The 27,961-nt window shown below is 47.5% G+C and overlaps 1 protein-coding gene across 2 annotated transcripts; it reads left to right on the top strand.

The window, feature by feature from the left end:
- Positions 1-19: 19 nt before the first annotated feature.
- On the top strand, positions 20-27,702 carry SLC13A5 (solute carrier family 13 member 5). 2 transcript variants are annotated; one of them, XM_079134793.1, is made up of 12 exons: positions 21-353; positions 5,933-6,061; positions 6,309-6,445; positions 8,907-9,094; positions 10,342-10,510; positions 12,014-12,136; positions 16,504-16,716; positions 17,491-17,591; positions 18,477-18,595; positions 20,676-20,837; positions 24,121-24,258; positions 25,446-27,702. In XM_079134793.1, the coding sequence occupies exons 1-12, from the start codon at positions 252-254 to the stop codon at positions 25,575-25,577; spliced, it is 1,713 nt and encodes a 570-aa protein (XP_078990919.1). In that variant the 5' UTR covers positions 21-251; the 3' UTR covers positions 25,578-27,702. The 2 variants fall into 2 exon arrangements, with proteins under 2 accessions (XP_078990920.1, XP_078990919.1); XM_079134794.1 differs by lacking the exon at positions 12,014-12,136 and having other exon boundaries at positions 20-353.
- The last annotated feature ends 259 nt before the right edge of the window (positions 27,703-27,961 follow it).

The raw sequence follows: 27,961 nt of genomic DNA, 5'->3' as shown, positions 1-27,961 counted from the left end.
TGGGGTCCAGGTTGCCCCTAGAGTCCGAAGTACTGGAATCCGCAGACGCTTCTCGCCGCCACCGGGTGGCAGAGTCGGGGGCAGGCTAGCCCCACGGACCCCGAGAGATGGCCCCGCCCCGGGGCCGTCGGAAGGCCCCGCCGTAGGGGGCGGAGTTATCGCCGCCCCCCATCTCTTGGAACAGCTGCACCTTCTTAAGCCCGGAGCCTCTGGCTGCCTCTTATTCGTCTCTCCTTCCAGTCTCCCGCGCGATGGCCTCGGCACTGAGCTATGTCTCCAAAATCAAGTCCTTCGTGATCTTGTTCCTCACCCCGCTCCTGCTGCTGCCACTCATCATTCTGATGCCTGCCAAGGTCAGTTGTGTCTCTCGGCAGCCCCGCGGAACCCGGGCGCTCAGTGCCCTATAACGGGCACGGAATTCCCGGAGCTCTGAGCTGCCACGCACCAACTTCCCACCCCGACAGCTCCTCTGAGGCACGCGCACTCGGAGCTCCAGGTGTCCGGATGGGAGGTGTCCTGCAAAGAATTCTGAGGGTTGCACAGCCCAGATCCCAGGGCACAAGAACCGTCTGGGCAAGCACAAAGGTCTAGATGTGAGCACAGATCTTAGCCATACAGACCCCACTCATAGGCTTAATCTTTAGCTCATACTCTCCCCAGAGTGCATAATCGCTGTCCTCACCTCTCCCCCAAATGTCTCTCATGCTAGCAGAGACCTTGAGCAGCTTGTCTCTCCCTCCCTCTGTCTTTCCTCTCTTTTCCCTCAGTGAATGGACACTTCCCAGCTGCATGAGTCTTCTGACCTCAGTCAGGGACCCACACAAAAAGATCATCACTTAAGTGTTTCCTGAGTTCTCCCTTTGCCACTCTCTGGCCCTTTTGGGGCCTCAGTTTTCCCATCTGCGATCCACATTTCTTTCCATCTCTGAAACCAGCAAAGCCACATCTGAATTAAAAGTCTTGCTCCAGGATGAAAAGCAGGTCAGAGTTGGTCTCTTTGCCTGCTGCCTGCTGTGGCTGTGGCAGGAGGTGGGACACGTTCCCAGAGCTCACGCCTTGGGTGGCATGGTCCTGGGTTGCAGGGAAGCTGCCCTGGCCTCCTAGTGCTTCTGGGAAGGAGGGAGAGAATGAATGGCCTTGGTCTCAGGGTGGGGGCGGGGTGGCCTGCACAGTCTGGCCCAGACTCAGTTGTGCTGTGCACAGCCAGTTTGGCAGAGGCCCGAGCCCTTTGAAGCCTTTTGTGGCTGCTGGCTGCTCCTTCCTCTGTCCTTCTTTCAATCCTTTCACTCTGAGCTCTGACAGGAAACCTCCAGTTCCTGTCTCCCCTCCCAAGGCAGGTTTGAGAAACAGAGAAACTTCTCAGGGGATGCTTCAGCAGGGTCCTGGAGGAAAGGGGTGCATCGAGAAACCAACCTGCAAAAGAACTAAACTTCAATCATTCACTTAACCTCATGACCTTAGCCAAGTCCTTGGTTCTTTGAGTCTTGGTGCATGCACTCATCTGTATAATGGAGTGATTTGATTCTGACCCTTTAAGGTTTTGGATATCAAAAGAGATTGTTAGTTCCTGGGACGTGGGAAGAGAAGACTGGGAGGAACCTTGGGATAGTGGAGCAGAGGCCCTGGATGGGCCAAGACAGCAGATTCAACTCTGACAGCTCTGTACACCATCATTCAGCAGCCAGAGTTCCTTATTGAAGAGATTTGGGTCTGTTACTGTCTGTGAGAGGGAGCCAGGCAGGAGCGTTGTGATTTTAGCTCAGCTGGCAGGGAATGATGTTCCCTGGAATAATTATAGTTGCTTGGTTGACTTTCCTGCTCCAGGGCAGTGTAAACTGAGATCCTACTTGCACCCTGGCACACTCACACGGACACAGGTGGGTCCTGAACTGGGATCCCAACTCAGATGTATGTGTATGTGTCATTAAGCTGCCCTGGGAGTGAGGATCAAGAGACTAAAGAGGAGACACAGTGAGAGTCCTTCCAAGTCTGCCTTCCCATGTCTCCCTGCAGCCCATGCTGGACTGGGTGTTTGGAAGCCTGGGTCCCTGGCTTCTCATTTTCTCCCTTTGTGCACCTGTTTTGAGAGCTCCCGGCCCTCACCCTCAGTGCTGTCCCCTCTCTCCCTACTTTGTGCAAGGAAATACAGAGGTACATGGCACAGACAGGAGCTTGGCAGTCAGGGCAGCACTGTCCCCATCCAGTGGCGACTTCCAGGTCACTCTGCCCTCTGCTGTTGCCCAGCCCCTCTCTTCCAGGCTTTCTTCGTTCTTTCCTTTCCTCCGCCTTGCCTGCTTCCTGGCCTCATCTCTGTTCTGCTTTTTTTTTTTTTTTTTTTAACCCTTTCTCTTGGTCCCTTTTTTTTTTTTTTTGTCATCATGTCATTGGGTTTTATTTAGATGATGCTGATTTGGAGCTTGGTCCCTTTTTAAAAAATCATTTTAACCAAATAAGTGATAAACTTATATCATTTATTTTATTAAAATTGTAAACAAATTTTTTTTACAAATTTGTGAAGTATAAAGAAAAAATGAAAATACCCTCAAACCCCATAACCTGTTAATATTTTGATGGACATATTTCTAGAAACCAATCATTAATTTCATCTCATTACACACACACACACACACACACACACACACACAAACTGTTTTGCCTGTATTTTTTTTTAATGCAACATGTTGAGAACACTCTTGCTGGTGAATATGGTCATGTGTCACATGGTGATATTTTGAACAATGCTAGACCACATATATGACAGTGATCCCATAAGATTGTATCACCTAGTGACATTGTGGTTTGTGTAAGTACAATCTATGATATTCACACCATGAGGAAATTGCCTAAGGACACATTTTCCTAGAATGTGCCCCCATTGCTGGGCAATATATGACTGTAGTCATATGAACAATGACTCCTGTTTTTATTTAATTGTGCATTTATTCATATGTGCATTCAGTTGTGCACATGTATTTACTGAGCCCGTCTCTGTGCTAGGCATTATGCTGAGTACTGACTTTTAAATCCCATTGCCTACTTTTAGCTCACCTTTAGTCATTTTTCCAGCCACTTCTCAGTTGCAGGAATGTACTCTGAAGTAATGCACTAAAAGCCAGGATCCTCTCTGAAGGTAGAATTTACCCCATTCTTCAGGGTTACCACCCATTTCCTAGCTGCCCTCTCTACTGATACCATGGGAAATTTTTAGACTAGGGAGTGTCAAGTTTGTTGTCTGGTATTATTATTCAGGGCTGAGGCACTTCCTAGACTTCTTAATAGTGGAATGGAGGTGAGGGAACAGTTTTCTTTGTGTCCCATCCTCTCTTCTAATGTTTATCTTTGGTTTCTCTAGGAGCCCACAATGAAAATTGGTTACATGGGTCATCCACTGCTTCTGAGTTTAGATAATAAAAAATTACCGAGGTCTTTTCTGAGTGTCATTCTTTAAGAATGGGCCTTCTTAAATCCCCAGCTTACAGATGAGGACATGAAATGAGCCTGAGAGGGGCTGGGTTTGGGAGCAAAAGAGGTAATTTATCAATGACATTGTTAAAATTGCTATCATGTGATGATCATAGAAGCAGACTGATTTTTAGTATTATGGTTTTAAAATTCTCTACAATGCACCCTCTTGCCCACACCTGGAGGGAATCACTACCTGTACACATGGCACACCCCTGACCCCAAGACTCAGAGAACTTAGTGACTACTGAAGGTCAGACAGCAGTGGACAGCAGACATTGATTAGGCCTGTTGGTGGCAAAGCCTGACTTTTAACCACCCTGCTATTCTGACTTTAGTCCAGTGGCTCTCAACCAGCATTAATTCTGTTGGGTGAAAGGAAAGGCTTCTCTTTGCACTGTGAACATTCACTGCAATGACCTGACAATAGACAGATTAAATAGGTCATTAGGTGTGTGGAGACAATCACAAAGGGTAATTCCCCATTAGTCCAACACAATTATGAAACTTATATACCCTCTTCCATAGGGGAGGGATACAATAGAGAATGTAGACAGTTTTTAGGTAAATAGTAAATGATTTTTAGGGGGAGCCAGTGGGCTTGGAGAAATGTACAATGTCCTGGGATAAAGTTCATTGAGCCCATAGAGCACACAATGGGTTGTAAGTGATTCTCTTTGTAATACTGAATGGGACCAAAATAGAGAACAGTGACAAATATCTATCCAGGTGTTTTTCTTACTACAACATGAGTTCAGTTAATGAAGGGACCAGAGGTGGTTGTTTCTTCCTTGATGGGATAGGACTTTCAGTAGATGTGGAGATGTCAGAGTAGCACCCCTTTCTGCATCTGCTGATCTGAGTTCTTGAATTTAAAATAATTGGCATGCCCTCAGGGCACCATATTTTGGGGTGACAGTCTCTGGACTCCTCCATAGCAGGAGGCAAATTATGGAGTGGTCTTTTTGTAATTGCAACTGGAGAGGATGCTACTGGAGTCTCTTGAGTGGGAACCAAGAGATACTATTAAACCTCACAGGGTGGTCCCAATGACAAAGAATCATCAGACTTGAAAAGTCAATATGCCAGGGTTCAGAAACCCTAAACTTCCCTGCTTCTAGCAGTAGGAAGGTATCCTGGGTTGCCTGTGGAATGCTGAAGAAAGGTTTATTTTTTATGACTGTTAAAGCAACCCAAAGGTTGACTGGAACTTGCCTCAATGTCTCATGTGTAATGCTTGTCCTCGGGTGATACTGAACAGTGATGGTGTACTGGTGCAGCTTTTTCCAGCAGTGTTTCCTGGCTTCTCTCAGCTGATGCTTTTTGCCTTCTCTGGGCACCTGCTCGGCATCTAACAAGTGTTGAGACTATGCAGGATGATGAGGACAGACTGAATTTACAGATACTGCTTGTTCCCTCAAGTTGCACATGGATGGTGGGTGGGGGCAGAATGTGAATCCAGTGTGCTAATTGCTGGGGGGTACCTCGAGGAAGGGCACAAAGTAAAAACAAAGAACAAAGACAGATTCGTCATTTTAAAGATACTTTCTTTGAAGGTGGGGACTAGGAGATAGAACGGCAGAAGAATAGCTGATTGGTTAATTTCAGGTGACTATTTTGTAAGGACTAAAGGAGAGGGAACTTCATTATCATGTGGATTGAAACTGGCCTGTTTGGGAAACTTGGCTCTTATCTCTCCTGATTTCTCAGAAGATCAGATAACAACTTGTTTTGGATTTGATGACATGAAATCCCAGCAGAAGTGAATCCAGTTTGATTTTTTTCTGGTCTCTTGAGTCCTGGTGTAGGAGGCTGGTCCAAAACGATGGTCTATAATTTTTATTTAACAGGATAAATAAAAGGGGGACAAGGCCTGTGAATAAGAGATAAAAGTCATAGACCTTGGTGGCTGCTTTTGTGGAGGGGGTTGGAATGAGGGAGAGGGCCAGTGAAACATAAAACAGCTAGGGATGTAGGTATTATTATTCACATTTTAATAGATGATGAAACTGAGGGCCAAGGTGGATCAATGACTTACTCCAAATCCTACAGTGAGTGAGGGGCCAGGGGAGCAAGTGCTTGCATTGGAACCCAGTTCTGCCTCACTGCAGAGCTAAGAGCTTGGTGGCTAAGTGGCTAATGGATGTGACTAGACAATCTACACAAAATTAAATATAAATATAAAACTAGAGACCTTTGTCATGGGAGATATGGTGACTAATCCAAGATTTGAAAAGATGAAAGAACTGCCTGGACCACACAGCTGGGAAGGGGAAGGCAGAGGGTGGTTGGGAGTGGGGCAGGAGTCTTCTGATGACAGATCCGCTGCCCTCCTCATTGTCTGAACCTGGAGACCTGTGCTGGCAGAGGCAGGGCACAGGATCCCTGTGGCAGGAGTCCCCATCGACTGCCTTCCCCTGTGGTGGGATGGGTCTGTGAAGTCCATGAGGTCTCAGGGCTGTCTCTTCAGTTTGTCAGGTGCGCCTATGTCATCCTCCTCATGGCCATTTACTGGTGCACAGATGTCATTCCGGTGGCTGTCACCTCCCTCTTGCCTGTCTTGCTCTTTCCACTCTTGCAGATACTGGACTCTAAGCAGGTAAGCAGTCCTGGTGACTTCCCAGTTCTCTCATGGATGCCTTCCTTTTCCAAACCCCTCTCTGGGGTGCCTGGGGGTGGGGTGGCCGGATAAACCCCACTGGCGGATTCTCCCTGACATGAAAACATACCACCTAAAGCTGACCCTGAAGTCAGCATCTGGCTTGCTTGCCTGTCTCTGTGACTGTAGTCCTGGGCCTAAGCAGTGTGTGGGATGACCCTGATAGGACTTCCATGCTGCCCTCTAGGTCTGTGTCCAGTACATGAAGGATACCAACATGCTGTTTCTGGGAAGCCTCATAGTGGCTGTGGCCGTGGAACGCTGGAACCTGCATAAGAGGATTGCCCTGCGCACCCTGCTCTGGATAGGGGCCAAGCCTGCACGGTAATTACGCCTTCTTTCTCTCTGGCCATGTGGCTCTATGTGGGCCCCAGGGCTGGGGAGTGGAGTGTGGCACAGACCAAATCACCCACCAGCAGTGCAGGAGGGCTGGCCACCGCTTCTCTGGGCATGGCAGGCTGGCCTCTGGGTGGGGCATGTTCCAATCTTAGCTTGGAAAGCAGGTGCCTGAGTGGTGGTGGCAGATGGTGAACAGCAGCAGGTAAAGGTTCTCTGCCTCCAGGGCAAACTGGCCAGCAAGAACCTTTCCAGAGTTTTCCTGAGGGAAGTGGCTACAGGGATCCACAGGGAACAAGTTGGATGGGGGTTGGAAAGCAGGCCAGAGATGGCTCCACTATCCAGCAGAGGAGGAAGCAGAAAGGTCTTTCCTCCAAAGCAGGGCCATCTACTTGAATAGTAGCTTCTTACCTCACTTCCCCCCACATCCCTCTGTACCTCCCCAACATGCCCCTTCCAATCAGCACACAAGCTATTCCAGCCATCCCATGGGGCCAATATACTATAATTACAATCATAATGACACAGTGAATGTCTACAATGCCTCAAGCATGACACTAGGAATTTATTTATCACCTTTAATTCTTACCACAACTCTGAGAGTTGGGGATTATGAGGAATCTGAGACAGAAAGTGGGGAAGTGACTTTCTGACAGTCACATGGGGGTTGGACTCAGTATGACCGATAAAAACTGTGACCCTCAAATGGGGAACTCAGGGCACATCTTTTGAAGCAATGTGCTCCATAAATAACAGTACATTCCCCACAAAGCCTTTGGGAAGCAGCCATGGGTTAGTTCACAGTAAATACCTCCTGAGATGTCCATGTCTCAGGGACTTTGCTGAGCCATGAGCACACACAGACCCTGGCTGGCCTTTCAGGTGACCATGCCTGGGTCTCTCTTGGTGCCACTGATTTACCTGAGCAGAGAACTCTGTGAGTCTCTGACTTCTTCATGGCATAGATCTTTTCTGGTGATGAATTTATAAGGTCAAATCACGAGCCACTATATTTTCTAGAAACATGAGTGCTCAGGAAAGTGGACCTTGGTCCCCTCAGCATTCTTGCTCTCTGAACATTTGAGTGGTCAGCTTTGGGTTCTTGGCAGGTAGGAGGCCCCCATAGCAGCCTTCTCAGGAGAGCTTTGTCTTCTGTGATCCTTCCTGCCACTTGGCTCCTCCTCTGAGCCTAGCTTCCCACTGTCCATGGCACTGTCTATCCTGGGGTGGACCTGTATGCAGAGTCTTCTTAGTGTCTTGAAACTTTATATAGAAGCTGTGGTCCTTTTGAGACCACCTGCACTCACCAGACTCTCATCGCCTCAGGGCCTGGATTCCAGTCTTTGTCTTTACCAGTCCATGAGATCAACCTGTATGGACATCAACTTGAACCTTAGTGCAACTCAGTCCCCAGGTCCCTTCTTCATGGTCCTCAGGCACATTAGTATCCCCAAAGAGAAGCCTGATTGCAGAGGGTTTTAGAGACCCAGAGCAGTTGAGTTCCATTCAACCAGCCTCCTCAAGAGCCTCTGATCCCGGCACTGTGCAGCTGGGGTTTGTGGAGCCATGGAGAAGAGTCAGGCCTGTCCCCACTATAGGAGAGAGCAGGCATGGAAATTGGTCCTCCAAACTCCAGTAGGTGATTGATGAGTATAGAGGGAGGATGGAGAAGGGAATAGCAGCTCTGCCTCATGCACCTGGAGGTGGTCACAGAGGAGGGTTGTTGTCTGAGTACACTTGGGAGGAACACAAGGAGCTCTCCAGGAAAACAGAAGAGTGCAAGGCAGAGAGGGAGCAGTGGTGGAAAATGAAATGTTACAAGCAAAGGGAACACATTTGCTAAACACAGTTAGTTGAATTTGGTTCATTACAGAGTGAGGAGTGCAAAGTGTACAGGTAGAGGGAGGTGGCGGGCGGATGGGGAGAGCAGCCTTGAAGAAAGTCACACTTTCCTTAGCTCCCTCCCCAGCTCTTCCTACCTGTCCAGGCAGATTCTGAATAGCCCTTCTGAACCTAAGAGAGGAGAGGCTGGGACTGGGATGCTGGGGATCTTTTAGATACACATGGGAAGCTGGAGCAGCTTGCACATAGGGATGCTCCAGCACACACCGAGGTCATACTTGGACAAACTCCATACTGAGTTGATACCCTCCGAATGTGTATGCCTCCCCTCTTAGCCACAACTGGCTCTGGGGTCTCTTGGTGTTCTACTAGTCAGCAGAGTAGGTGTAATGTTTGTAAGAGAGGAGTGACAGGAAGAGAGGAAGGAGGGAAGGGAAAAAAGAAGGGAAGGAGGGAAAGAAGGAAGTACTCCTACTGTAATCCCCTGTTGGAATATCCAATCTTGAATTGACCTGCAGGGTTGGTTCCAGCTTCAGGTTACTCCTGGGGATGAAGGGATTAGGGAGTGGGGAATTCTCTGGCTTTCCTCCCTGCCCCTGATCTGCAGGCTGATGCTGGGCTTTATGAGCGTCACTGCCTTCCTGTCCATGTGGATCAGCAATACAGCCACTACGGCCATGATGGTGCCCATTGTGGAGGCCATGCTGCAGCAGATGGAAGCCACAAGAATAGCTACCAAGACCAGCCTGGAGGCACTGGAGCTGGTGGACAAGGGCAAGGCCAGCGAGTTGCCAGGTGAGCCCCAGGCTAGGTCACTGCATGGGCTACAGTGGCAGCCTTCCCTTCTGTTGCCAAATATTTTGGCCGTCTCCTTATCCCTCCCTCCTTCTGGAGCCCATCTCTAAACATGCGCAGGGGAAAAAATTAGGAAGTACTGTTTTCATAAATTTTAGAAATGTGAATTTTGCATAAAGTTAAATTCTTTAGGAAAGCTTGAACATTTCATTTCTATTAGTAAGAGCTTATAATGGGGCTGGGGATGTAGCTCAATTGTGAGTCACTGGGTTCCATCCCCAGGATTGAGAAAAAAAAAACAAAAAAACCCAACTTGTAAGAAAATCCTATCTTCAGTTCCTTCTAACCACAGAAATCAGTAAGTGTTCATTTTATTCATTTGAGCATCTTTTGAAGATCAACTGGGTACTCCTCACCCCTTGATACTCCTACCATCCTTGGGGAGGCCTTCTCTGACCCAGAACATGTCAAATTCCTCTGCTGTGCTCTCACAGATCTTGGGGTTGTGTCCATCCTTTGCTTCCTGCTAGGTTCAGAGCTCAGGGAATACGAGATAGCATCTGCTTTGCCTTCTGTTTTTCCCTACTCACTCCCAGGACCCTGCACTGGGAATTCAGACTCAGACTGATGGTCTAATTGCCAGACCCTGGGTGAGCTCTTGGGGCTAAAGAGGTGACCAGGCACACTCCAGAAACCAACTCTTATGGAGCCAGTGGGATGGCATAAATAGGTCCCTTACACAAATCATCTGACTTGGAGGCAGCAATGGGCAAGCCATAATCTAGATGCTGAGAGAGCTCAGAAAGAGAGGGCTTGTTGGGAGGACAGACATTTGAGGTTGATTTACACACCCACTAGATGCATGGAGCCTCTTAAGCAACAGCAAGGAGTCAGAGAAGAGGGGACATGTGTCTCAAGTTGTTGATCTGGGGTCTGGGAGTGTGGCTCAGTGGTAGAGTGTTTGCCCAGAATGAACAAGGCCTGGAGTTCAATTCCCTGGAACTGGAAAATACAGTTGCTGAATTTGACAGGAGCATGGAGGAGACTTAGGGAAGCCTTGGGAAGTGACTGTGAGAAGGCAGAGAGGACCTGACTATAACATTAGGCTGGAAGCTGAGGTATGCATGTGGAGGGACCTGTCAGGGGAGGGATGTCCCCATCCTCAAGTTAATTACCGAGTCAGGAGCTGAGGTTGGCTGGGTAGCCCCCAATGACCAGCTCAGTTAACAGTGCTGTGCTCACCACAGGAAACCAAGGGATTTTTGAAGGATCTGCCATGGAGAAGCAGGAAGACCAGTACAGGAAAAGCATGTGCAAGGCCATGAACCTGTGTGTGTGCTACGCAGCCAGCATTGGGGGCACAGCCACCCTGACCGGGACAGGACCCAATGTGGTGCTTCTGGGCCAGATGCAAGAGTGAGTCACTGGCCACAACTTCAGGGACAACAAAGTGGGTCCTGGAGCTGGGAGGCTGGCAGGGATGGGAAGATGTGCCCCATCTAGCCTCTGTGTCCCAGCACCCCTGCACCCACTCAGAAGCACTCCGAGGGCATGGGGACCTGTTGCCAAGGAAGCTAATGGGCAGGGTTGCTTCCTCACCTGGAGTGAGTTCCATCTTTCTTCCCTGGGCTCAGGGATTCTAGCTCAGACAGGGATAGTGAACTGACCTCTCAGTTCAAGTCATGGGAGATGACAATGCAGTCACAGATGTCTGAGTTAAAATTTGCAGAAATTAGACATCTCTAAAAGAGTCCCCCCACTCCCTTGACTCACTAACACGTGATGTTAATGGCGATGGTTGTACGATATGGAGGTTCTACAGATGGTATGAAGGGTTGTGGTTGGGTCCTTTTTTGCTTTACCATCTCATTCACTATAGCTGTACTCTTCATCCTGGAGGTGACATATCCCTTGTGAGGCTCCAGGTGGACCCCGAGGGTAATTTGGAACCTTCTAGCCTTGGCCAGAAAGGGACACAGGTCATGAGGATCCCATATCTGTGCTCAGTCTTGGGCCAAGTGGGGCTGGGATCAATTCTGTGATCCCAGCCCCAGTACCATGTAAACCTGTGGGGCTCTCATGGTCTACTGAGGGTGCCAGAAGCCAAGGAGCTACAGGTGGGTCTGGTAAATAAACATGTTAATTGAGGTGCACATAAATTGCAGGATAAGAAACAAAAATAAGGCGGTGCCCATCTTGTGCAGACAAGAGCTGTGGACGGGGCGGGGAGAACTGCTGGCATAGGAGTTGGGAGAGGGAAAGGACAGGACTGCAGTCCTGCAGGGCAGAAACTGAGGCTCAACAACCAGAGTGTTTTTATCCCAGGAGTATTTTCTCTAACCATATCCTTAGGCTTCTCCCTGAAATTCCTTTGGGAAAAGCAGCCTGTCTGGGCTGAGTGGGGAAAACTCTGTGTCTTCTTTGACACCCTTGGGTACAAGGGGACCTTGGGACTAGTACAGGCCTGGGTTGGGAGGTGGGGCCCAAGGAACATCTTTTTGTCCCACCCTAGGGAATTTTTCTGAGATTCCTCAGAAACCTACAGGGTGAGGGGTTACATGACATACACAGACCCCTGAAGCTATGGACCAAGTTACATGCATATGTTTACAAAAGTGTGATTTTCTTGAGGAATGGACCATAACTTTATGAGATTCTCAGCAGGGTTGGGATCCACAAGAAAGATTTTTTGGTTATTCCTTAGTCTTGTCTTGTGCTGTGGCCATGTTCTGAGCTCCCCTCTTGATTAGAGCATGGTGCTACAGGACAGTGAACCTGGATGACGGGACCTCAGGAGACCGTGGCCCTGAATCATACCCATCTCTCGGGATCCAGCTACTGCTCAGCCTCCACCCATTGCTGGCCTTCTCTGCATAGCTTGGTCTGGGTTGAGGTATAGGCCAGTATCTCTCCTTTCAGATTGTTTCCTGGCAGTAAGGATCTCTTGAACTTTGCCTCTTGGTTTGGATTTGCCTTCCCCAACATGCTGATAATGTTGCTACTTTCCTGGTTGTGGCTGCAGTGCATTTATATGAGATTCAGGTAAGTCAGAGCTGCTCACAGGATACCATCCGATTGTGCCACATCCCTGCAGAAAAGTCCTTCAGTTCTGACCCTATTTCTACAGCTCCATCTCCAGTAGGCTGCCCTCCATTCCCACCATCCCAGTTGCTCAATGTGACTTTGCACACATTGTTCCCTCTATGTGGAAAGCCATTTCCTGCTTTCCCAGCTGCTCACCTCCTCAGTCTTCAAGGCCAGTTCAAGTGCTACTTCCCTGGCTCCTCCTTCCCTAGCTTCCTCCCACCTCTGTTCCATCTCAGAAGAATCACTTCTCCCTCCTTCCTCTGAACTGTCCCTGTGCATATCACAGCCCTATCCCTTGGCTACCTGTCTGTATTCCAGTGCTGCTTTTTACCGTTGACCGTGAACTTTTCCCTTGTCTGGGTGCCTCTCTGACCCCGGCACCCAGCATAGCTCCTGGCCAAAGGAGAAAGAGCAAGTGTGCCATCAACATTGGCTAAAGCAATTAAAGAAAAACTTGTCCAATGTGCCAAGTTAACACTGCTGAACAAACTTTCACTTGGCCACATAGGTCCTTTAGACCAGGTCACAAAAACACCCTCCTGATATCATCTAAATCAATCCAAACTCAGACCTTTACCGAAGGCCTACGATGTTCCCAACAGATTGCTCACCCTGGAAAGTTTACCCTCCTCTTCCCAGTACACTGTCAAGTTCACCTAGAGTCAACCTTAACCGTGGCCAGACTTTGGACAGGAACCATGACATGTGGCTGACAAATACCTAAAACAAGTTGTTATTTTAAAAGGCATGAATGTATCTGTGGCACAGAGGTGATCATGCCATGCTGGGATGAAAGTTCTCAGCTAGGAGCTAAGTGTGTGTGCTGTGCCTCACTTCACAGGGAGCTTGAGTCAAGTGAAACGCAGGAAACTATATGACCAGAGGGAAGGGACTCAGGGTGAAGGTACAGAAGTACCTATGTAAACCTATGATTTAATGCGGGAACCAGTGTTTTTCTTTGTTTTCTTCTGAAGGAAGACCTGTTTGGAAGCTGCCATTTAAAAAAAAAAAATGCTATACATTCAAAACAGTCACTTTAATGATCGAAATAGTAGGCAGTGCTTCATACCACACACCCTGCCCAGGATCCACCTTTCCTGGCTCCCTGGTAAAGGGACACTGCTTCCATGGTCACCTGTCTGCACAAATTGACTTTGACAGCAGCTTTCTTTGCCCTGCTTTTTGAAACTGTGCCAGACTGCTTTGCTCGAATCTACCAGGCAGACCTGTGAGGAGACAGCTCCTGAACCTTCTGCAGGGGGCACTTGTTCTCTCCATGTGGCAATAGAAATATCAATGACTAATGCTTTACCCAGTACCTATTTTGTGTCAGACCCTATTTAAACACTCTACTTTTATGAATTTGTTTAATCTTTACAACAACCTGTGAATCAGGTACTATTATTGTTGTCGTTTTTGTTATTATTATTATTTTTTATTATTATCTGTTTGCACATGAGGTAACTGAGGCATGCAGAGTTTAAATGACCTACGTGTTTGTGTGTCATAAAAGTAGCTGGCCTGAGATTGGAACCCAGGCAATTTGGCTCCAGAGTCTATGCCCTTAACCTACAACCTTATGTCCCCTCCTTGGGAGGTCAAGGGTTGCTGCACTGAACTGTCACCAAGCCAAGCATGACCAGGTGTCAAGAGCACTAATAGTGGCCTGAGGGTGTTCCTAGAACCCAAGGATCAAGTAAGAAGGAGCTGACCTGGCATCAAGACCACAAGAACACAGTCAGCCCCTGATCTAGCAGCTGAGTGGACACCAGGGCCCTGAAAACTCAGCCAGGAACCTGAAGCTACAGTTCACCCAGCCTGGTGCAGCTCCATCAGCTTTCCTGGGCCATCAGGGAGCCTGGGGAGCAGTGGCCATGCAGCATGGGGACTTTTGGAGTCTGGTGGTGGTAGAGGAGCTGGGCAGCCCCTATGTGCCGCTCTAGCTTGAACACAGGGCAGAGGGTGGCTTACAGGTAAACTAGTTTCAGTTCTAGAGAAAGAAGGTAGAGGACAGCTTTTTCTACTCAGCTGAGTGATGGGAACAGGTCACATCCTGCTGCAAACCAGGACCTGGAGATTTCCATCTGCTTCCTCGGCCTCCAGGACCCTATCTTCTAAGGGGAAGGAGTGCGTGTCTTGGCCACAGAAACTGCCTCTACTGTCTAGTGAGCTTGTGCTCACTTAAGTTTGCATGGCTATAAAGAACAATGTCAAAATTTTGTCCTTTAGCCTAATCTAGAAAAACTTTATTGCTGAATTTATGGGCAGCTTCCTGGCTACATTCTGCCAATGGAGCCACAGACACTCCTCCAGGACTGCCAAGAACAACATGGGCTATCACTGCTGGCTTGCATCCAACTGTTCCAGCAGGGCTCATTCCCTGAAAAAGGGATGAGTGCTCTTCCCAACCCCTGCCATATAGAGGCACATGGGAATATGCCCCATAGATCTCTCCCTCTCTCCTTGGCTCTGCAGCATAGTCAGTCCAAGTCTACCATGACTCATCATAGTGAAGGCCAGCTGTTCCGCTACAGGACACTGTGGTTGCCACCCCAATCCCTGGGCTGCCACAGACCAACTGGACCCATGTACCTGCCTCTCATGCCAGCTCAGCAATCATCTGATGAAATTAACCCCGAGATGATAGCTAGATGCTTAGCATATGAGGGTCAGAAGGTTTGGTAGCACTGCTATGGGGGACCAGCATCAGTGACTGCATATTTGATGCAGCCTCATAGTTTGTAGCCACTGTGTTGTTGGGAATATGTCACCAGAATCAGATAGGTTCAAGCTCCTTATTGCCTATCCCATGCTGATTAGCTAGGAATACCAAGGTCACCCCTTATTCTGGAAACCTGAGGTCCCTGTCACAGCCCCAAAGTCACTATAGGATGAAAGGTGGCAACAGGTCAGTGGTTGGAAGAACATGGACTCCTATGGAGCCAGCAAAGGTCCCCTCCCATGCCACAGAGTCCATTCCCATTCTCATGATCTCATGACCCAGGACTTTGCCCCTGTCCAGCAGTGAGATCCTAACTGACTACAGACCTGACAGCCCAGTACTACTGCCTCCTTTCCTGACCTCTGAGCATCCCAGGAGGCCATGTTCTGATGTCCTAGTGTCTCTGTGCTGCAGGCCATGCCACCATTGTTAGCACGACTCTCATGGTCTCAAAGGTGGTTCACATCCAGCACTGGATTTGGAATCAGCATATATTCCATCCACCCCAGCTCTTCTATGACTCTTATCTTAGGCCCCAGGAGAACTGTCCTGGGGAAGGCCGTCCAGGGACAATGCTCTTGGCATTGTCTACTCCCTTCAGACCAACAATGGTAGGAATGGGTGAATGGAATTCTTAAAAAATACCTCAGGGTCTGCATCCAGTGCACCAATGGCCCCAGTTACCCCTTTCCTATGACTGGGTGATCCTCTGTACCTCCTCACAAATCTTCCTCCTTCCTGCACCCTCATGCCAATACCACCAAAGGAGATTCTGCAGGGCACCCTGTCACTTCTACCAGTGGGCCATTCAGTAACAGTTCTGGATGTTTCTTTCCTGCCCCAGCAAGAGTTAGCTGCTAACTCCAGAGTCTCCTGGACCTGTAATCCCACATCTTCAACTCCTGAGAATGCAAGAACCCATCCTGCTCCCTCCTGACCCAGTCTGCTGGGATCCATCCTTGCTCCCTGTGCCCTCCTAAGTAACCTGGGTGATGGAGGCTGTCATCCAAGCACTGTCAAGGGCTGTGGTGAGAGTAAGAAGGTTTGGGAAGCATGTGATGGAACTCTGGTCCCACCTTGAGCAAGCTCCAGAAATTTTCCTGGCCTTCCCCCTGGTGACCCTGGAGCAATCTCCAGGTGACCGGGCACCTGCCAGGTCACCTTTGCTAGTGACAGCCTCAGTTCTGCTTATTTCTGTATGCTATCCCTGCCCACACCCCTGGTTTTGCTCAACCTCTCATCTTCCTGGCCACCCTCTCCTTTCCTGCCTCCACTGTCCCTAAGACTTGTCTGAGACTTGCATCCTCATTGGTACAATCTCAGGCTTCCTCTAGGAACATCTCCTAGCTCTGGAGGTGCCCTTGGGGCATGCTCTGGGGACTCAGTCCTTTGTCTCTCCACAGACTTTTCCCATGACATCCTGGAAAGTGGGGGAGGCAAATGAAAGTGGGGAAGGAGGGAGGAAAGGATTTGCCCCATAGCTGCAAGGCAGCGCTGTGCGTCTTTCTGCAACATTCTGCTGTGCAGCATTCATGCTCCATCCCACATTGCCTGAGCTAATCCCTCTGCCCTGCCATTCTCTCATCTTTGTATTTTCTAGTTTTAAAAACTCCTGCAGCTGTGGAGTAGAGAAGAATAAGGAGAAGGCTGCCTATAAGGTGCTGCGAGAGGAGTACCAGAAGCTGGGGCCCTTCTCCTTTGCGGAGACCAATGTAATGATCTGCTTCCTCCTGCTCATCATCCTGTGGTTCTCCCGGGACCCTGGCTTCATGCCCGGATGGCTATCACTTGCCTGGGTGGAGGGTGAGACAAAGTAAGTTGTTCATTTGGCCAAAGCCCTTGACTTAGTACACCAGGACCAGAATGCTGCTATTCTTAGTCATAGGTGACAAGAGGAAGGTCCAGGGTTGGGCTCTTTGTTCTGGAACGTTTCATTTTATGATTCATTTTATTCTGATTGATCTTTTGTGATGAAAATGCAGATGTGTTTGTTTCTTCAGCACCCTCTCCTACAATGAACTGAGCAGAAAATGCCTGCTCAGGCAGGGAGACCTGAGGCTTTCCTGGGATAGGAGTAGGTCTCCTAGAGCAAAGGGGGTATACATAGAGTCCCTCCTGGCTCTGACATTGTCAGCATGGAGGGAAGGTTGAGAAATTTCTAAGTCCTAGGAAAGGCAGGAGATGTGGGCAGAGAGGTGGCTTCCTGCAACTGGACATTCAATTTTGGTCTGCTTGGGTTAATACCCAGAGACCCTGTCGTCACCCTGGTGAACCTGGAATTCTAAAGAACCTGTGCAGAAAAAGTCCAACCATGGAGCAGCACAGGCTGAGAGAGGGAAGTAGGATGCTGAAGCTCACTCAAAGTAGGTGACCAAGAATATGAACATCTTGGTTTCAGCCAGGACACAGTCTCCTACGCCATCTTGACCTTGGCTATGAGACCTTCAGTTTTCACACCCATTTGAGCCTGTTTCTTTGTATAGGAGGATTTAGACACAGAACTGACTGAGTTAGAACACGTTTGTTGGTTGACTGTCATTGCAGCAGCCAAGCTGGGTTAAACACCTATGTACTGTTTCCCACCTAGGTACGCCTCTGATGCTACTGTAGCCATCTTTGTGGCCATCTTGCTTTTCATTGTGCCTTCACAGAAGCCCAAGTTCAATTTCTGCAGCCAGACGGAGGAAGGTAAGGTCTCTGTCCTGGCCTCCTAGTTCATCAAGATTGGGGCCCTGGAAACAAACAATTATCATAGGAGAGGCCCTGGGCCTAGTTGAGAGAAAAATCTCATTCTATCAGCCAAGTTATAAAAGCTTAGAGAGATGCAGATTTTTAAGCCAATTATTATTTAGAGCAAAATCCTTTCTTTTTAAGCATTTAAAATCTTATTTATATTACAACAGGGACAGAAAGTGATTTGAATTTCCCTTTATGCCATCTGTATTTTTTCTCTCTTCCTGTCTTTGTTAATATACGTATAAGTTATACAGTTATAATAAAAACACAGTTTGAATCCTATTTCTTTGTTGTTTTGGATTTTTTAATTTTTTAATTTGTTCTAATTAGTTATACAGGACAGTTTTGTTTTTATTTAGCTATTACATGATAAACATTTCCCACTATTATCATAGTCTTCAAATTCACTTTCTTTAATAACAGCATTCTAGCACACAGAGGGGCTGTGCCCATTCTCCACTTGGGTCACTTTGGATTTTTTATTATTATAAATTAACATTTTCTTGTGCACAGCTTTTCCTTTGAGGGTGTTTTTTTCTTCAGGATAAATTCCTAGCTGTGATATTGCTGAGATATCATAAATGTCCTGATGGCTTTTAAAATGTTTGACCAAATTGTTTTTCAAAAAGGTCATTCCATTTTAAAATGTCATCTGTAGTGCACAGAACAGTCTTACCAAACCCTCACCAGCAATGGTTACAAGAATTATTGTAAATTTTAGCTAATTTACAGGTATGAGCTGGTATTCTTTTTAGCTTTATTCCCACTTGATTATGTCTCTTTTTTGTCTTCTAAAGCTGTTTGCGGTTGTGTGTGTGTTTTGCTTTTTCTTCTCAGAAAGGAAAACTCCATTTTATCCCCCAGCCCTGCTGGATTGGAAGGTGACCCAAGAGAAGGTGCCATGGGGCATCGTGCTGCTCCTGGGGGGCGGATTTGCTCTGGCAAAAGGATGTGAGGTAACTTCATCAGCCATCTACTGTCTGGGACCCTCTGATTCCACCACGAGGGTGGCCAGAGGTGCCACATTCCTCCACTCCTCCACCCAAGGGCCCCTATATTTCTGCTTTGAGGGCAAGACTCTGTCTTGTCATCTAAGAAAACTGCACCACAGACAGTTCCTGGAAGGGAGGATGCTCTCTTGAGTGACTACAGAAATGAGTGGATAAGTGACCTCAGTTGGGCAAGAGAGGCCAAGGACACTATCGGGCCCACTTGAGGGTCTGGGAATAACAATCTCTGCTTTGATTATCTTAGGGAAATCTTTCCTTCAAGTCCTCATGAATATTTTCAGCATTTCCTTTGGTTCTTCTATTTGCTGACTCATTGACATGGTTTCATAATTTCAATTTTTTCTCAAGCTAAGTATTTAGCAACATAGGAGAGAGGAATAGCTTATAGGGAAAATACCCCAAAGGTACCTTTCTCTACCTTCTTTCTTCCCACTTGGGGAAGAAATGAGACAGGGGGAGGGATGAACTAGCTCAGTGCTTCCTTCCTTCCTTCCTTCCTTCCTTCCTTCCTTCCTTCCTTCCTTCCTTCCTTCCTTCCTTCCTTCCTCCCTTCCTTCCTTTTATCCATCCAGAAATGGAAGATAATAGATAGGCTTGGTCTGTCTTGTATTTTCATCTCTTCATTATCTAGGACAGAATCTGGTACACAGTGAATGCACACACACACACACACACACACACAGATATATATATATATGTATGTATGTATACTTTCATATCAGACCAAACCCAGGGCCTCATGCCTGTTAGGCAAATGCTGTGCCACTAAGCTACATCCCCAGCCCAATATGTAGTTTTGAGTTGAGCAAATGTATCCATCTAGTCACCTTTCTACCATTTATCCACTTACCTGTTCATTTCTCCATCTATCATTTTTTTATTCATCAAACATTCCCATTCTATGCCTCTAGTGTTAGGTTAGGCACAGGGATTATGGAGGAGATTGAAACATGGTCCTGTTTTTAACAATTCATAGCCGAGGCACAGGGTATATCTGGAAGGACATTTCAGGAGGAAGTGACTCACGAGCAAGGGAAAAAGCACAAGGTATCTGACTGAAGAGCAGATGAAGTTGATGAAGCTAGGAGAAGCCTCTGTTCTGGGGTCTTGAATTCAGAATAGCAGGAGGGCCGCTGAAGGGAAGAGGTCAGGGCGTGCCTTGGTCCCCCTATGTGCACTGGAGAAAACTCTTCCTGATGTTTGAAGTGAAGGCCTGGGGCAGGCAGGAGTTGGAGGAGGACAGGTAGATGCCCTGTAGTCCTCACCTAACTCAATCTGAGAACGCCATACTCCTAGGCCATTCTCTCCTTCATACCACCCCCCACTTTGGCCTCCACAACACTTCTTTCTCCTTATTTCCCTCTGACTTTGTTCCATTCAGCCTCCTTTGTTGACTTCTCCTGTGTTCTCCCTGAATTATGATTGTTCTCCAAGCTCTGTCCTTAGTCTCTGATCTGTATAGTTTTCATTCTCTGCCTGGTCAATCTCTTTTCATTCCAAAGTTCTAAATGTATATCCTAAATCTATATCATCTGGCCCAAATCATTCTCCTGGGTTCTAAGAACTGTGGGAGACTGAAAGGAGAATGGACATGAGATGTTTTGGGTGATCTGGTGACAATGTGAAAGGAGGAAGGGGACAAAGACCCTCCTGTATGACTCCCAGACCTCCGTGTTGGACAGCAGTGGATGGTGAGTCTGGAGAGAGAAGCAGAATCTGAGCTAAAGAGGAGGAGTTCAGGTTGAAGCATGTTGAGAATAGTGCTCACAAGATATCTGGGTACAAATATATTGAAGGCATATAAAAGTTTAAATGCAGGTAGTAGACCAACTGAAAAGAAAATAAAGATTTGGAAGGCTATAGGACAAGGGTGAAGTTTAAAATGGCGGGGGTTAATGAGATCACTTATGGAATGTATGTGAGAGAATTGGAAGTAGAGAATGGGCTGAGCTCCCCCAACACTCCAGCCCTGGAAGAACTCTAAAGTCTGGAGCTCTGAAGTCACTGACCTCCTGGTGCTTCCCAGGCCTCAGGACTCTCCGAGTGGATGGGAAAGCAGATGGAGCCCTTGCAAACAGTGTCCCCAGCAGCCATCACCTTGATCTTATCCTTGCTTGTTGCTGTGTCCACTGAGTGTACAAGCAACGTGGCCACCACCACCCTATTCCTGCCCATCTTTGCCTCCATGGTAAGTAGCCATGCCCATGGGGGATGGGGGCATGTCATTTCACAGGAAGCTGTTAACCCATGATCATGTTCTGGGTCCCTAGACAGGCGGTAAAATCAGCTACCAGAGTTTGACCAGGCTTGGAGACCTGGATCTGGCCCTGGCTGTGACATAGACTTGTGTGCCCTTGATGACCCTAGTCCTGAAGCCCTCACTGTTTTCTGTTTCTTCTTTGTATCTCATCTGTTGATCAAAGCACCAAATACGAACTTTTTTTCCCCCTAGAGGGTGGGGCATTGAACCCAGGGCCTTGTGCATGCCAGGCAAGTTCTGCACACTGAGCTACACCCCCAGTTCTTTTTTATATTTTGAGACAGGGGCTTGCTAAGTTACTGAGGTTGACTTTGAACTTGCAATTGTCCTATCTCAGCTTCCTGAGTAGCTGGGGTCACTGAAGTGTACCACTGCACCCAGCATCAAACTTTACTTTATAAATCTAACTGGATTGTTTTTCAAGCTGGAGAGACAGGACTTGTGCCAAGGAGGAGGGGCCAGTGGTGTGGTTGCTGAGTATGTCATGCAGGTGTGCAGGAAGACTGCAGAGCACCCCTGGGAATATCATTGACTGGGATCCCCCAGGGAGAGGCCTTAGAGGAAGAAGGTCTTGGTGATGGGTAGGAGGGAGAGGACATTCTAAGAAGATGAAACAGCCTCTGAAGGAGAGGGATGTCATGATTGAGGACTCCTGGCAGCTTTGCTCAGAGAGCTCAGGGATGAGGGATTCATGTGAGTTGAGTCAGAGAGGTGGCTGGTGGTGGAGGAGGAGCCTACTGAGTGTCAGCTAGAGCAGTTTGTTCTATGGGCAAGTGTGATTTTAAATTGGAATTGAGAAGAAGGCAGAAGTAATAGAAAAGTCAGCTGTCATCATTTCTCACATTTCTTTTGCCCTTCATTGCAAAGCAGTACTGACCTCAGGGTGGTATGGGAAAAGCCATGCCCTTGGAGCCAAAAGACCTGAGTACCCCAAACACATCACTTAAGACCTTTCCTCCTAGAGTTGTGCTGGTTGTCTGTACGAGGAGGACTATGAAAAGCCTCTGTAGACTGCAGAAAGAGTGAGGGAGATGCTGTAGTTATTCTGGAGCCAGGACACAGACTCACAAAAGGCCCGAACAGACCATTGAAGTTGGTAAATTTCCATCCAGCTGTCTGGGCATCCATGTGCATAAAAAGCAAACCTAAGTGGTTTTTTCCCTTCCATTCCAAGTGAAGATGAAAGTGTTAAAAATAGCAAGGTGGCCGTCTCTTCTTCCCCTAAGGAGGCTGCCAAACATGCCAAGAAGGAAGAGGTGGAGAAGGAGGAGGATGATGTGGTGCAGGGCCTTTTGCTGCTGGGCATGTAGTGGGGGTGCCTTCTCTCCCCAAGAAAGTTCTTGGCTTTGTCATCTCCAGCCCTTGCTGTGAGCACCAATGACCCCAGCCAGAGAAATGCAGGCCTTAATCCAAGAGGGTGGCTGGGCCCTTTGGAAACAAGCTTGTCTAGAACCAGAAACCCTGAATAAGATTTCCCAGAGCTACCTCCAAGGCCCCTTATGCTCCTGCCTTGGTGGGAAAGGGAAAGGTGTCGGTCATCCAGCTGCATTGCTGAGGAATGAAGGCTACAGACACCATGTTGTACCCAAAGCCAGGGACATGAAGATGTGAAGGGGACCAGGACACAGCCTGGCTCTATCTGGGACCTCTCAGCAATTCTCAAAGGGTACAGCCTATTCAGAGGGCTGTTTATTGAGGGGAGCTGTAACCTTAACCCTGCTCATAGCCTTTGGCTACACAATTTCCCATCTGGGACTAGGTCCTAGGAAAATAATCAGAGTTGCCTATAAGTACATTATTATAACAATATGTGGCACAGAATTATTTGTTATAAAATATAACCATAATAATAGGGGGATTTTGAAATAAATGACCACATGTTTGTATAATGTAATACTATCAAGCCAGTAACAATCATAGTTTTGAAGAGTATTTAATAAACTGGGAACATGATTATGGTATGATTGTTTCAAGTTGAAATGTAATGCATGGCTAAAAATTACATAACAATATAGAGAAGTATACAGACTCTAATCTTCTAGACTCTTCCCTGGAGATAAGGTGTCTTAATTTCTTAGGCATCTTTCTGAATATATTACACATATGTATGTGCACACACATACAAACATACAGGCACTCTTTTCATCTTTTTGGGGATGGTGGGGGTACCAGGGATTGAGCCCAGGGGTGCTTAACCACTGAGCCACATCTCCAGCTCTTAAAAAAAAAAATTTTTTTTAAATTTAAAGACAGGATCTCACTGAGTTGCATAGGGCCTCACTAAGTTGCTAAGGCTGGCTTTGAACTTGAAATTTTCTTGCCTCAGCCTCCCAAATCACTGGGATAAAAGCTGTGTACCACCACACCTGGTATACACACTCTTTTCAAAGAAATGGGATTGTTCTATGGACATGTTATATATATTGATTTTTTTATTCTTGTAAATCTAACCATAGGTCTTTGAGATCTTTTCATGTTAGCACATAAAACCATCTTTACATCTGCATGTTATTCCATCTTTTGTATATATTATGTTTTATTTAATCACCTTGCTATTGATGGCCATTGAGTCTGTTTCCTATGTTTTGCTGTTACAGTGTTGCAGTGAACATCATTGCCTATGTGTTTACCCTCATGTGCATGTATATCTGCATGATAAAGATTCATTTTAACAGATACTACAATTATATCATCCATTCTTCATCAGATACCTAATGAGTGCCTACTCCTGTGCTTTTAGAGTTGCTGAATTTTAAAATGTAAAATGAAAAGAGTGAATAGCAAATTCCAGATACAAAATGATTGCAACTCTATACAAAAACACATATATCCATAGATGAAGAGACCTGGTCCCTTCCTTGTATGTTCTTTCAGTCTGTGATAGGACATAAAGAGATGTACACATGATATTGTGAGATTCAGGGCATTCCAGGGGTCCAGCATGGTCTCTGGCACTTAGCAGAGGTCAAAGACGTGAATAGTGAATGAATTGTGGTGTTTCAGATAGGCCTCCCTGGGGGAGATAATCTCTTAGTTCAGCCTTCAGCGTTCAATAGTGTCATTGGCCAGAGAAGTGGCAAAAATCAGAGCAACCAGCAAGACAAATGCATGGAAGTTGGAACTTACCTGCTTTTTAGAATGCTTTTTAGAATTAGGACCCAGGAGCTTTTATGTTCTGTACTGTGAGCTTCTGTTCTGTGTTTCTCCCCAGTCTCGTTCCATCGGCCTCCACCCACTGTACGTCATGCTCCCCTGCACCCTGAGTGCGTCCTTTGCCTTCATGTTGCCTGTGGCCACTCCGCCTAATGCCATCGTGTTTGCCTATGGACACCTCAAGGTTTCTGACATGGTAACACAGCTGCTTTTGTTTACTCCTACGATGCTATTGGTATAGGATGCCCCATTTAGGAATAGTGTGTGAGTTTCAAAAGGATATTACCTGATTTGGAAATACCACAGTGTCCCAATCTATAGTCATTATTGGTACTTATAATACAACTTTTCTGTTTTGAAATGATCTCAAACTTCATAGACTGTTCTGTCCCCAAGTTGGGTTGTAGAATCTCCCACTGGGAGAAGTCTGTGTAGGTACCAATGGGCCCTGGCTGAGCACTTGGAAGAGCTGGGGGACCTACATGGCCAAGGATGGACTTCACAGGCTAGCAAGATCCCTGAGGAAATTTGGGGAAGTGCGAGGCTTAGATTGGGGGAAAAGTTTATGATAGATACTTGTTGAAGCATCTGAAGAGTTAGAAGCAGCGAGGGAATGAGAGACTACTGACTGGAAGCAAATGCAGTCACAGGAAGAACTCTTATGGTCTCTGATGGGAGAAGGGCAGCTTTGCACAACTCTGGGTCAGGAATGAGGCAAGTGGGTAAACCAAGGAAACTGGAAGCAAACGGCCCTGTCTGTGACCAGTCAGTTGTTAGTTACTGCAGAGCCTTTGTTGGGTATCTCTGGAACTTCATGGAGCATTTTCACAAAGAAGTTAGATCCCTGAAACCATGGATTGCAGACCTGATTCTAGTCCCCAGTAAAAAGTCTACAACAGGACATTCGAACAAGGGTAGGTGAGCATTAGGAAATAACACAGAGATAGCATCAGAAAGGGCTAGAGGAGGGTCACAGGAGAAGCCAGCACATCCCTGTGGGACAGTTAAGGCACTGGGGTGACCACTGGATCTAGAGTCACACCAGGCTCTTCCACACTTTCCCTTAGTGGCTATTGCTTCATAGCACTGCCCTGAGGACATTTTCCAGTGCCAACATGGACATAGAGAACGCATCTGTCTTGCCTCCCTCCCAAAGATACTGTGAGCACTAATGATACTTAGTGGACTTGATGTTGCTTGGTCTGGTCAGGGCAGGTGGGCAGGGGAGGATTCCAGAACATGGTGCAGGGACATCAAGGCCCAGCAAACCAATCCTTCATCCACCTCTCCAAGAGGACTGGCTCCCAGTGTCTCATTCTCCCTGTCCTGACCACAGGAAGACCTGAAAGGGCTGACTCTGACCTTGTTTTTATTTTCTTCCAGATGAAAACAGGACTAATGATGAACTTGATTGGAATCTTGTGTGTGTTTTTGGCGGTCAACACCTGGGGACGGGCCATATTTGACTTGGATCATTTCCCTGACTGGGCTAATGTGACACATATGAAGACTTAGGAGCCACCAGACCAAGCCCACACAACCCCTTCCCTTCTAAGGACTGCAAAGCTTCTGGCATGCCTTGCGCAGAACTTTGGGCTTATACCCCAAAGTGACCCAGTGATGCCCACACCCCTCCAAGACCCAGCCAACAGCCCATTTCTTCCTCCAGACCCGGATTCAGAGATGGTGATGGGTGACTGGAGGGCAGACTCTGAAGTGAGGGGAGCCCTCCACAGGTTCAGGGCTCATGTTTCCGGGGCCTTGTCATCATCTCTGAGATGGGTAGCCTGGAGAGGGACTGGGATGCAAGCTTCTATATCATATGCCCTCTAGTGGCCACCTGGCAGACCCTACAGTGGGTTCTGGTTCTCACCTGCTGAGTCCCAGTGGGGACACGTGGGGATTGATCTCCAAGATGGGAGCTGAGAAAATAACCTACCAGTGCCTCTTTTGGCTGCCTCAGATCATCTCTGTCACTCTGAAGGGCACCACCCAACTAGGACAGAGTGGTCTTGGGTGGCCTCCCACAGCTGGAGGGAGAGTGAGAGCCAGCGCCTCCTGGGGACTTTCAGACTCCTTTATGGCACCACCACCAAAGGATGAGCAATTTGAGGTGCCAACTTCGGGATGATGCCTGCTTTCCCTCCTACGGCTCACTCCTGGCCAACCCCCGACTTCCTTACCTTGTTCCATTTTAACTAACCACTTGGACCCCAGCTTTCCAATAAGCCTCCTTCAACTCCTGGGTCCCTTTGTTGTCTGGGCCTGCAGCTGCTTAAATCACCTTGTAGGGGCCCCAGGGTCCCCCCTTTTCTCCAAGGCGGGTCAGTTTGGCTCTTCTGGGAAATGATTTTCCTGCCACCCCACACAGCTGGGATCACACTCCAAGTATGAGCAGCGTTGACTCTTTGGGGACTACAGTGGGGTCTCTAGGTCATCACTCAACTGCAGACCCAGAGTGGACACAGCAGTTAATTTCCAATAGCTGCATCAGCTCAGAGTTAGTCATGCTGAAGTCTGAGGTCCTCTGGAAAGCCTTGTCTTTGTTGACTGGTCATTGCAGCCATGCTTGACAGCAACAGAGCACCATTGAAAATGAGAAGTGCTTGGTGGTCCCTGAGAACATGCTCCTGCCCTTGAGTGAATCTCCCTGAAGTTATTGGGCAATGACTCCAGATTGGCCATGGGAGCCGTCAAAAGCCCATGTGAAAGAGGGAGACAGGAGAGGCAACCACACTCTCATTCCTCAATTCCATTTTCTTTTCTTCTTGTACTGCCCTGGGAGAGGGGCAGTGGCAGATAGAGGTCGCTGGATGGCATTTTCCAGAGCAGGGAAAAGTATAAAAACTTAAGGCAACCCCATCAAAAGACCAAATGTGTGTCTAGTTCCTTGGGAGGGATGATTCCAGACCACACTGTCAAGGTCTTGCCCTCGTTAAATGCTCTGTCTCCCATGGAAAGTTCCACTGTGCTGACTGGTCTCTGGTTTTCTGCTGCGTGGTGGGGGTTGAGCAGGTGAATGAATGGATAGTTTCTTCCTGTCTCCGGTACCTGGTGAGTCCACAAGTTATCTTAGTTGATCTTTGCAGCAACCCTGTGAGACGTACAGTTGTTATTTTTGTTTGTCACTGAAGAAAACCAAGGCTCAGAATGACCAAAGTGATATGTCTTAAGTCACACATCAAGTTAGTGGCAATTACAGTTACAGCAAAGATCTTCTGACTACATGTCCACAGTTCATTCCTTTAATCATTAAATGCTTTGACTTTCTGGGTCTTATAGGGAAAGGTGAATAACCAAGAGCAAGTCCACCTTAACCCTCTGCTTGTCCACGAAAGATAACCAACCATGAGTCCCTTTTTATTGCCTCTTCTGAGATGGGCTCAGGACAGCACTAAATTAGACAGAGCAAGTCCTTGCCCTAAGACATCAAGTATTTGACTGGGAAGAGTGTTGTAGAAATAGCTACCTCCCTTGCTACCAACACACATACACCCCAAAGTCAAACTGATGGCTTCCCTCTTATCTACCCATCTCACTGCTTCCCCCACCATCTGGGCCTGGCTCACAAAACTAAGAACTTTAACTCTCACTGGGTTTAGAGCCAGTACTATGGCTGACCCAGAGCAGGCTATGATGAATATGAATGATAAATAAATGATTGATCCATGTAGTCATTGATCTGTGTGGTCAATGGGCACACAGTTGATGGTCAGTGAAGAAAGTCCAAGGTGGTTGCTAAAAGATGGGTGATTGCCATATAAGAAAGGACTCCTCTACCAGACACCACTGACTGAGGGCTGACAAGGAAGCCGGTGGAGGGCTTTAGGAGAGCAGAACCCATAGCTGAGGAGGTTGAGCAAAGGCTATTTCTAAACAATTTCATTTGCAGTCAATAG

This window comes from Sciurus vulgaris, assembly GCF_902686455.1.
Source record: "Sciurus vulgaris genome assembly, chromosome: 3".
NCBI lineage: Eukaryota > Metazoa > Chordata > Mammalia > Rodentia > Sciuridae > Sciurus > Sciurus vulgaris.
This window is presented reverse-complemented; position numbering and strand designations above follow the sequence as displayed.

What these genes read in the sequence shown, in the direction of transcription:
- SLC13A5 (XM_079134793.1), top strand. Translation starts at nt 252, where the DNA reads ATGGCCTCGGCACTGAGCTATGTCTCCAAAATCAAGTCCTTCGTGATC. An exon ending in CTGCAGCCAGACGGAGGAAG is followed by an intron (nt 17,592 to 18,476) that starts GTAAGGTCTCTG and finishes TTTTCTTCTCAG; the next exon opens with AAAGGAAAACTCCATTTTAT. An exon ending in ACCTCAAGGTTTCTGACATG is followed by an intron (nt 24,259 to 25,445) that starts GTAACACAGCTG and finishes ATTTTCTTCCAG; the next exon opens with ATGAAAACAGGACTAATGAT.